Source organism: Geospiza fortis, unplaced genomic scaffold, assembly GCF_000277835.1.
Source record: "Geospiza fortis unplaced genomic scaffold, GeoFor_1.0 scaffold172, whole genome shotgun sequence".
Classification (NCBI taxonomy): Eukaryota; Metazoa; Chordata; class Aves; order Passeriformes; family Thraupidae; genus Geospiza; species Geospiza fortis.
Window position 1 is genome coordinate 421268 of NW_005054309.1, and position 10955 is coordinate 432222.

At 42.6% G+C, this 10955-nt stretch overlaps 1 protein-coding gene across 1 annotated transcript in view; it reads left to right on the forward strand.

The window, feature by feature from the left end:
* Positions 1 to 3610: 3610 nt before the first annotated feature.
* Positions 3611 to 10955, forward strand: part of ATP13A4 (ATPase 13A4) — a 36711-nt gene continuing 29366 nt past the window's right edge. The window contains exon 1 of the mRNA XM_005418949.2: positions 3611 to 3679. Coding sequence (XP_005419006.1) covers positions 3617 to 3679 — 63 coding nt within the window. The 5' untranslated portion in view covers positions 3611 to 3616. The remainder of the gene's footprint in view (positions 3680 to 10955) is intronic.

Consider the following 10955-nt stretch of genomic DNA (forward strand, 5'->3'; position numbering starts at 1 on the left):
GGCCCGCCCCGCCGGAAACCGCGCCTCACCGCGCTAAGGTTCCGGGCTCGGCTGCCGAGAAGGAGGGAGGGGTTAGAGGGAGCACCGCGGGGGCTGGTCGGCCGGGAGCGGAGACTCAGGGAGTGCTGGATCTGTAATGCTTGGAGCAGGGATCCCTCACCGGGATCAGGAGTCCTCGGACGGGGATCATGGAGCTCTCACACTTGGATCAGGGGTCCCCGCACCGGGATCAGGGGTCCCTCACACTCAGATCACGGGTCCCCGCACCAGGATCATGGAGCCCTCACACCGCGGTCCTGGATTCGTCACACTTGGGTCATGGATCCCCGCACTGGGATCATGGTTCCCTCACACTCAGATCACGGATCCTGGCACCGGGATCATGGAGCCCTCACACCATGGTGGTGGATTAGTCACACTTGGGTCACAAATCCCCGCACTGGGATCGTGGTTCCCCCACATCGGGGTCATGGATCCCTCACACTGGGGTTCTGCATCCCCCCACAGCCCCGTGATCGCCTGGGGGTCTCGTCCCTGTGCCCCTGGCTCCTCTCGGGCAGGCCTGGAGAGGGTGCAGAGGGCAGCCCAGCCCGTGTGGTGGTACCAGGGGCTCCCACGCTTTACAGGAAAGATTCTGATGAGTCCCCAGCTGTTGTTGTGCCTGGAGAGTGCATGACATGGGTGGCAGCGCTGCTTTGAAAGCTGGAAAACACAAGGTGTTTCCCAGTGGGGCTCTGTGAATTGTTGGGGTTTTTTTCTGGCCACAATGAAGCAGGAGGCAAAGGCGACATCAGAAGAGTTCATCGGCTCTGTCCATCTGCCCTCGAACAGGACCACCACTGGTTAGGTCATTTCTGAGCAGTGCATGCCACACCTGTCCCTAAAGACCACAGACATTGGAATGTTCAGGTGGCAATGCCAGTGCTTGCTGACTTTAATAGGAAGTATTCCCTTGTGCCTGATCTGAATCTTTCTTGTAACATGTCCACAGTGGACAAGGATAATGTTACATTCTCCAGTTACCTATTTGAAGATTGTTGCCATGACTCTTCTCAGTCTCCTTCTCCTTAGATAGAACAACACTAAGTACCTCTTCCATATTTTATGACTCCTTTGTCATTCTTCTCGGTGCTCTTCTGTGGAATGTCACCAGTTGATTCACAGCTTCCTTTCTGTAATGTGGCTAGAACCGCGTGTCACATGCTGAGAAACAGAAAATGAGATTTGGGGTGCTTTAGAGGTCAGGTTTCTGTTTATACTGTCAGATTTTTCAAAGCAAAATAAATTGCATAAGGATGACATAATACATACATGTATTTTCAGGACTAGGATAGAAGTTGGGTTGAGGTGAGGCACGTGTTTTTGCCTCTTGCTTGCCTACTTTGTGACTATTTATTTATAAGTTTAAGGGACTATATTTTAAATCCTAGTTTGCTTTTATATTTTAGCTTGGCCAGTTATTTTTGTAATTTATGTATGATTTTTTAAGACACGTTTCAATTTAAAAATATGGATGATGACCCTCCATAGGACATGCTAACAAATAACTTTTTATGAATAAATACTATGTAATTCTTAGTCCAAACAGTAGAGAGCATCATATTACTAGAGGTTCCAATTCAGGCTGCTTTCTCTCCAGGCAATGTGAACATGCTTAAGAAAATGAACAAATGTCACCATCTTCTTTGGTTCTAGATTAACAATTTGATGAATTATTATGACAGATTGTCAGACTCTGGAAATGATGAACGTTTTGCACTTTTAACCTGTTTTTTCTTCATTTTCAGTTGTGAAGGTATAAATAATCCTACAAGGGTGTTCTCTGGGTGTGCAGAACACCTTGGAGTTGGAATAAAACTATGAATAGTTAAAAGATTGTATGAGTCTTTATTCTTCCCTGGAGACCCTGCTCTGGTGGGAACTCTGCATCTCTCATCTCTGTGCCAGAGCAACCACAGACCCCTGCTGCACTCTAGTCTGCTACAGGCACTAGAAAGAGCAAGGGTGATGTTTGGGAAAGCAGCAAAAGCTGACCAGGCAGAAAAAGCGTGTGTGACCATCCTGTTTTCCACACCTGGCACCTCCCAAAATAATGAGTCATTTCCCAAAATCATCAGCCTGCCTTAGAAAAGTTACCTTTGCAGTTGTTCCCTTTTTTAGTTTTAGTTTATACTGTGGCTCTCATATAACAACTGGAGTTCCCTTTGCTTGGTCTCAGAAGAATAAAATGGTAAGTTGAGAGACTCAGAGCAAGTTGCAGCGCCAGGAAAGAGAGGGTAGCACTGAAGTTGGGTCTGGAGAGAACCTTCTTCCCCCTTGATCTTGTGCAATAAATCACCCTTACAAAGCTTAGTACAGATATATCTTTGTCAGCGCAGCCTCTGGCCTGGGCTCCTTTTAGAGGTGTGGTAGGTTTCAAGGCAGAACAACTTGCCTCCAGTGCTTAACACCAGCATTTTCAAACACATCTGTCCCTGTGCTGGGCATGGGTGCACATCTGTTTGTATTAACTGACCTAATTCCTTCATTTTCTCTTCTCTGTTTCCTGCATTTCTCCGTTTCAGATCCTCTGAGCCTGCCCACTGGAGGATAGGCAGTGCTCTTTCCTGTTGCTTGAGATACGGACTTGTACAAGTCCATGCCTCATGGCAGCAAAATGCTGAGGAATAGAAACTAACTTGATACCTCTTGATCTGTTTCAGTCACCCTTGAAGTAATGTTTTAGTTTTCTTAACATACTTACTGGAAGAACAGGTTTGCCTTTCCTGACCTCACTCCTAAAATATTGTGTAACTTCTTAAAAAGTAGCAAAGTACAAGGAAATAGTAGTGGAATGGGAATGAATCACAAGACTAGCTTCCTTTTGGCTCTGATTTAAAGGTCAGAGACTGACATCAGTGGGAAACTCCAGTTTTCCCCAGGAGTGAGTAAATAACTTCAGTGATGTCTCCCAAAGTTATATGGCGAGGACAGAAGACGCTCTATGAGGATATTCTCAATAATGAATAAAGCTCCTGGTTACAGATCCTACCTGGCTGAATCCTGACACACAGTCAGTGTACAAATCCACCTGCACAAGCTGGGGCCCCTTTTTACAGTGTCAGAGCTTGATTTATTTTCTACAGTTTATGTGGTGATCACTGCTGGACACTTAGCTCAGACTGGTTGCTAAGAGTGTTAACAACAGCAATGGTTATTTTGTTTCTTATTTGGACACACTCCTGGTCTCCTGTGATTCCATAATCTCTTGAAGAAAAATACTCCCCTCTTGCCCTCCCCTAAAAGTTTTGTGCCAGCAGTGCTTGCTTGCACCTACCAGAGTTATGCTCTGGAGTCATGTTGTGTCAAACACTTGTAAGATTGAACTTTTTCTTTCTTGCATTTTTGACTGAATTCTGCATGAACCCTCACAATTGCAAAACTCCAACAATAGAATGGAGGGAGGGATAAAGTGTTACCTGCTAACCCCAGAGAGGGAGGAGCTCCCTACTTCAAACATCATCAGAATTATAAGGAAGGTGTGTACTTAGAGCACTTCCTCAATGTAGAAGTTCAAGTACACTATGCTGAAGACCCGTCCTGAGGGTGCTGTAGAAAGTCTCCAGAGTGTCATTTCATGGGGGAAAATCCAGCCAAGAACCATTATGCACAGCTTAACCAGGGAGAAGAGAATGAGATGGTGAGTTGTATCTCTGTCTAGGTATTTCTTAGCTTGAAGCAGAAGGTGGCACGTGTTCTGCAATAAAATGCTACAGACTGTAATTGAGTTATTGCTAGTTGGGATGTCTTCTTGGCAGAAACATACAGTTAGAAAGGGATATAATTTTTTTTTTAGCAGAAAGAAAATAAGGTTGATTGTGTCCATTGGATTTAACTGGTTATCCCCTCCAACAGGGGTTGATGGCTCAACAGATTATTCATGTGGTGTTACAAACCTAGATGGAGATGGTTTAATATGAGCTTGAGGGATGGGCCAGACTGGGATCCCTAACCATTTGACAGCAGGTCTCCAGGATCAGCTCCAGTTAGAGAACAGGAAACCTTGGCTTTCTCCAGAACATAAAAACACCTGTTATGTTTGCATAAATTACTGACAAATGCAGTCTGTTGAATTGCCAACCCTATCTCCGAAGCTGGGATTCCTAAAATACTGAAATACTATATTTCTTTCCAGAGTTTCCCAGGGAGAAATATGTTTGCATGCATTTTGTAACATCTGCAAACAAGTCCTATGTTTACACAAAAATCTCTGGTCTCCCGCATGGCAATGCTGTTAAATAGTAAAGCCAGTAGACAATTGAAGTGAATTCAGTGCTTCTGAGCTGCTTTGGCATTACTGTGTGTTATGAGCCAGCTATTCACATGGATTCTGTCCCTCTGATAGATTCTGCTGGAGATGTCAGATCCACGATGCTGCTGTACAACAACAGTTCTTAGGCATATCTGATAAATGCAGTGCTTCTCAAAATTCCTGTGCTGCAGAGCCACTGGAGCACTGCTGTGAGTGCCTGCAGGATTTCAATAGCAAAGCTATTGGAACACAGTCATTTCCAAATTGACACAACTGTTCACTTTCAGAAATCCTGAAGAAGTCTTCAAAGTCTCCTCACTGACATTATTGTTCTAGTGAAAGAGACTGTGTCATGTGCAAACATGGATACCTGTTATCTTGCAAAGAAAAACGTAGATTTTCAGACAGCCCTCAGCCATCCAGGGAAGGGGAGATGCCCCATTTTGCGTAATGCAAACCTGGGGAATGCAGTAGAGAGTCACCCAGCAGCATGAAGTGAGCAGTGCAGGAAGCACAAGGCGCTGGCTCTGCGGGTGGGGACTAATTAGCTCCGTGCAATGCAGAACCCGACTGGCTCCGCCGGCCAGTTACTAAACCGGCTGGCAGCACCCCGCTCCTGGCTCTAGCCCTGGTGCTGATGTGCCACTGCTCCCCAGCTCCAAACAGCTGCTGGGTTTGTGCCTCTGCTCCACCCCGCCCTGTCCTTCTAGGACTATAAACACCCTGTTGTGCTCTCACCACTATCGGTGCTGTCTCTAGCGATGCCAGAATTGAGCTGGAGCTAATTAGGTTTAAGTGGATTGTCTGGTGCTGTGTACAGTCACACTATTGTACCCTGAGCGTTCACTTCCAGCTGTGCGCTTCTGGGACACCCAAACTGTGCTTGTATGGAATCAGTTATCCCAAAGATGTTTTTGTTTCTCACCAGTATCATACTGAGCCCATATGTCCTGAATCTGGTGCTCAAGGATCTGTGAATCTGAGATTTTCCATGCACAGCTACTGTGTGTGCCCAGTGTTGAGTCAGTCTTCACTATGAATCCAGAGTGTCTGGCAGTTGCCGTGCTCTCCATGCCTGCAGTGAGTAGGATCAGTGCTCATTCACCTGGGGTTTCCAAATGGAAATTGAAGAAAAAATACTTGTAAAGCACTTGAGTTGAAAATGCAATTAAAACTGTAGCCAAATTATGCTAATTTAGGCAGGAACGCATGTGAGTTTGTTACATAGATGCAAGAGAGAAAAAATGTATGAGATAGAGGAAGATGTCCCCGAGGATGTATGAAGTACTGTAAGAGGATGAGAAAAAAAGCAATCTGTGTATAGAAAAAAGAGAACAGCTAATGTGTGTATTTGTGTGAAGGAAAAAAGAAAGTAGTATGTAAATGAGAGTAGTTGCAAAGAAAGAGAAGTCTTTAAGTAGAGGAGTGAAGAAGAATATGTGAAGTAAAGAGAATTTAAATTTTTTTAAATTCAAAGCCATAAAAAATATTTTTGATGCTGTTTTCAACAGTCAGTTTAATTCTACCTGAACCAAATTATTAACAAGCAGTTGCTTACTTTTCAAACAAGATCAGATCTCTTGATCTAATAATGTAACAGCTGACACTGTGTAAGTGCCTGTTCTTCCAGAGTGGAATAGTTTAAGTAATTTGAAAGAATGTAAATAATTCACTTGAACTCTGGATGTGCAATGCTTCCCTCTGTTGAACCAGCTGTCCTATTTGCTGAGAAAAGTTGGGGAACTCTAATAAGACAAAATGCTTTGAAGCTTTCTTCTGTTATTTCCATTTCTTGGTACAGTTGAGGTGCTGTACCAAGATAGTAGTACTGGATTTAAGAGTAATCACTCTGATTTAAGAGTAGTAATAGTCCTGGATTTAAGAGTAATCACTCTGACTTAGGAAATCTAACCTGTATATCCTTGTATATGTCTTTGGGATTACTTTATAATTGCTGCTGAACATTTGCTTGAATTAAAGTTCACTCTTCTGCTATGCAGCTAAAACTTACCGAAGTATATTCAGAGCATGAGATAAACTCTTTCTCCATAACCATTTGTAGTACCAGAAAGATCTTAGTAGAGCGAGAGAACTCTAGGCACAGCAGCTTGCCTCAGAGAGGGCTAATAGTATGCTTCCCCTCAGAAAAATCTGCTTGAAGATTTTGAGAAGAAGTACATTTACTGTGGAATACAAAGAGGAAGTAAAACCACAGATTTATGCTCTCTGCCAATTTGATGTTCTTCTCTGCACAGCTTGGGAATAATCATTCCCTTTGCACAAAACCTAAAGTGTGAACCTTAAGTCTTGCTGTGCAAAAGATGGTGATAGACTTTGACAGGCTGCTGCTTTGGGAAGGATTTTCCAGCAGCCTGTCCTAAGCATGCGTTCCCCCATTTCTTGTGGCTGAAGGAACAGAAGAACTGCAGTCAATCAACTGGTGCACCCCAGTTTACTGCTGCATCTTGGCAGCTGTCTGCATCCTTTGAGAGGCCACAATTCTGAAAGGAATCCGATACAGGAATTTGATGTACTTTGAATTTGAAAAATGTAACTTTAAAAATTGAAATAAAATCTGAAAGGTACAATCTTGTTGCTAATGGAACAATAGTGAATGTCACTGCTGGTTTAGGAGAGAACAGGGACAAACCTCTGATGAAACAGGTTCTGGTTGGTAAGATTGAGATTCAGTTATTAAATTGCTTGTGAAACTTAGCCAGTCTTTCAAGTCTAATCCTATTAACTGTTGTTATAGCAACAGGTTGCTCATAATAGGGTACCTGGTGTTGGGGTTGCCAGAAATATGACCATTCACAGCCACTGTTTAGGTTCCCTGATGGTAGCTACAGGCTTTGTTTTTACCAAAGAAAAAGGTGCTTCAGTTTGTTTGACATTTGCATTTAAATTCAGCTGTGCAGATGACCTGGCAGTTAGAGGCAATTTTTATTTTAAACATAAGTAACAGAGACTTGCTGGACACTAGAGTGATAAGCCCTTGAATGCTGGCTTTGTGTAATTGTAAAAGAGCTAAGAACCTTACTTGCCACTGAGCAGGTCTGACAGCTTTTTCTGTCCAATAATCCTGGCCCCTTCTTAGACCCTTCACTCACAAGTCAAACCATTTTGTTACAGTCGCTCCTGTGACTGTTGCAAGTCTCAAGAGAAAAGGGATGTTAATAGATGAGGAAACAAAATTTTACTGTACACTACAATTTATTAAAAATTATATTTATAATTATATAGAGACGAGATGAAACTGTATACCAGCCAATTCTGTAGATGGTGTTACCTCCTATGAGGAGTCTTACAGATAGCTAATCTTCATTTTATTTTCCACCATTTCCTAGTCTGACGCACTCAAGAACCCAGAATTTTGACTGCCAACTGTTTTATATGCCAAATGCACTCATTTAACTCCAAAAACTTGCTCATGCATTAGAAAAGTTATCAAGGTGAAAATCTGCATTCGTTAGATCCTCTTCAAAAGAAGCATGCCTGCATGAGTGCAACGAAGTGAAACACAGCAAAAGTTATTTCCTTAACAACATAAAACTAACCTGACAGACATGTTCTTACTGCAGTCCTCTCAGCAGGACTTCTGCCAGCCTTGAAAGTATTGTTTGCCATAGTGGACATGCATTTGCTTGGAGATCTTTTTAGCGGAGGCTGAGTGAATCAAGAATTTCTAAACCCTAATTACTATAAATCATTCATGTGCCTAAACACATGTGTGTGCCTGTTCCTCCCTTCTTCATGCAGATTGTGGATACCTCTGTTATGGGTCTAATATTCACCTGTTTTGTGTAAGATAATAGTTTTAAGAATTTTTCTAAAGAATTTCATTTTGACTTATCTGATGAGTGAGAAGTTTCTGCTTTAACAAGGAGTTATTCATGTATTACTTTTTTTTTTTATGAATGCAGCATTCATTGCTATAATCCTTCCAGCTGAAAGCACAGGGCCAGAAAAAACTCCTCAACCTAACAGAACATTCTGTGCTGAAGTTAAGCTTGAAAGGTTCTGGCTCAGAGAACTTTGGCACAAGTCAAAGTTGGAGCTCAGTCTATTTCCCTGCCTAGCTTTACTTCTCAGTGACGTGGCCCAGGTGACCCACTCCAGACATTTCCAAACTGTGGGAAATTATTTGCTTTGGTAGTAGATTCCTTCATGGACATCCAGATGCATCAGTTAACATCTGATGTTTATTCTTTCCCAGCTTACTTGTTGTAGAACACCTAAACAGCTATATTCAGAAATGTCACACTCATCAAGACATGAAGGAACAAACCTGAACCAAAATCTCTGTTCATGTGGCAATTCATGCCCTTGAAGGGTCAGAAGAGCTCAATGGTATCCCTCTATCTATCTGTCTCTCTGTCTGTCTCAGGAAAGTCCCTTGTGAGAAGCAGCAAGATCCAGCACACAGCATCATGAATATCTTAAACAGCGTGTCTCTTCTTCCAAGATGAGCTGTTTTCTTTGTTTCCATCTCTTCTGTATTTCAAGATGAGGAATACTGATGCATGCTTGGTTCTAGGGAGTGTCTTGGAATCTAAGGATTCAAATCACTTTTTGAGTTGAAACTATTCTGGAAAAAAGGTCTTAAAACATATGCTGGCATAGGGGGACTATGATACATATCTTCATATATTGGTGATACATATCTTCATATATTGGTGATACATATCTTCATATATTGGTGCGTGTTTTGCTAGGCAAAAATACAGAGAAATACAGAGTTTGCTCTAGTTTTGTGGTTATGTTGTTGTGTCAGACTTGGGAAACCATTGAACATTTCAGTGAAGAAGACTGCCAACTGATGATGATCCCAAATGACTGCCAATCATATGCAGAGCATTCACCCTCTCTCTTCTTAATTCTATTAGTACAGCCTTACTGACTCCTCAGACATCTGGTGTAAGAAACAAAAACTGAAAATTAAAGGAGTGATTCACAGGCAGAAGCCAGATGCACATGGCAGCAATCCTGTTCTTCCCCACCTTGATATTCATGCCCATCCCAATTTGAAAATACTATTCCAGTTATTCCAGGTCCAGCCATATACTGAAGGAAGTCCAAAGGCGTGTTCTTTTAACAGTTCTTCCCTTAGGTGTCTCTGTCTCCTTGGGAGATCCTTTGCATTGCTTACAAGCTGTGAAGTCTGGATCCAAGCTAGTAAGCAATCTGGATCCTTCTAGTAAGCAATTGCTGTGAAGAGTAAGTTCACATTGTCCTGTGTATTATTCTGTATGTGGGAGCTGACACTATTTCTTCAACCTTTTTGGTCAGGTTGCAGCTAGAGAGAGTTGAATGGAGACCTTTTACCTTGTTATAGGAGCATGTGAACATTAATTGCACAACTGCCACACCAAGTGCCTCCTAGCAAGCTTGCCTGTTTGCTGTCCTCCATGGGCTTCCTTCTATATGCTGCAGAGTTGCCTTATTCTCTTGGCTGCTCAGAGATTATAAAAGCCTTTGAAAATACTGTGTTCATCTCACAGGTGGTATAAGCAGGTCCTATGCAATGCAGGCCACTTTCTTATGTTGTTTATCATAATTTTTCCTCACAGTTGCCAATTTCTTCCCCTTAGAAAACTCTTAGAGATTGACTAGGATGACAGAGTCTGTCTTTTGGAGAATGTCACAGAGCAGGTGTGCCCAGGCAGCATGTGGAACCGCTGGGCAGGGCCTGCATTTCACATAACAAGCAAAGACTCCAGCACAGAACCAGGAATTATGCATTAGTCATCCTTACAATTACATTGCCTTTTCTTCTCACCTTATAAATGGATCTTGCAATATCTGTGGCTGCAGATATCTGATCCTCAGAAGCAGATTACACAGTTGCTGCAGATATACTCAGAAGAAGGAATTGAGGAACCTTAACCCTTATGCTAGCAAATTCTCCTGGTCAGCTGATGTAATTGCAGCCATGGAATCTCCCATCTTAGCTTAGGCTGCATCTTCTCTATAAAGGCCCTGTATATGTTTTGTTTCACATTTACTGAGTCCCTGCAGTACTGAGAGGAAATCTGGCCATCGTACCAAGACCTGCAGCTCTTAAAATGTAATGCTGACAGACATGTTTTGGGCAAGTCACCTCAATGTAACAATTTCCCCAGCTTTAAAAATGGAATAATAATACCTACTCATACAACTAAAATGAGTAGCCTCCTTTGGCCTTCTGAACATGTAAAGCATTCTTCAAGGGTTCATTAGATGTTCTTTCTAACAGTTATTATTATTATTATTATTATTATTATTATTATCATCATCATCATCATCATCGTCATCATCATCATCATCATCATTAGATGTTAGGCCAATAGCACATTGACAAGCTCCAAAATCCCCATACTGGAGCTGTCATGGAAGAGGGTAACAGCTCCAAAAGCTGTGTCTGTGCCAAGCTGTGCACAGCAGCTCCAGCTGGTGCAGGCACACAGTGTCATTTGGCACCAAGCAGAGACACTGGCTGAGTCTCTGAAGTGTAGGTGCATTAGTGCAGATCACTGCTAGAGCAGTGATCACTTCTAAGGCAGCAGCTCTGCACTGATCACTCACCATCCCCTGGTGCAGATGTACTTAAGCTCTTCAGCTGTCTGACCCTTAAAAAAGCTGATGGTCAAATCTGAATTCCTGACTTGGAATAAAGGTTTGAACA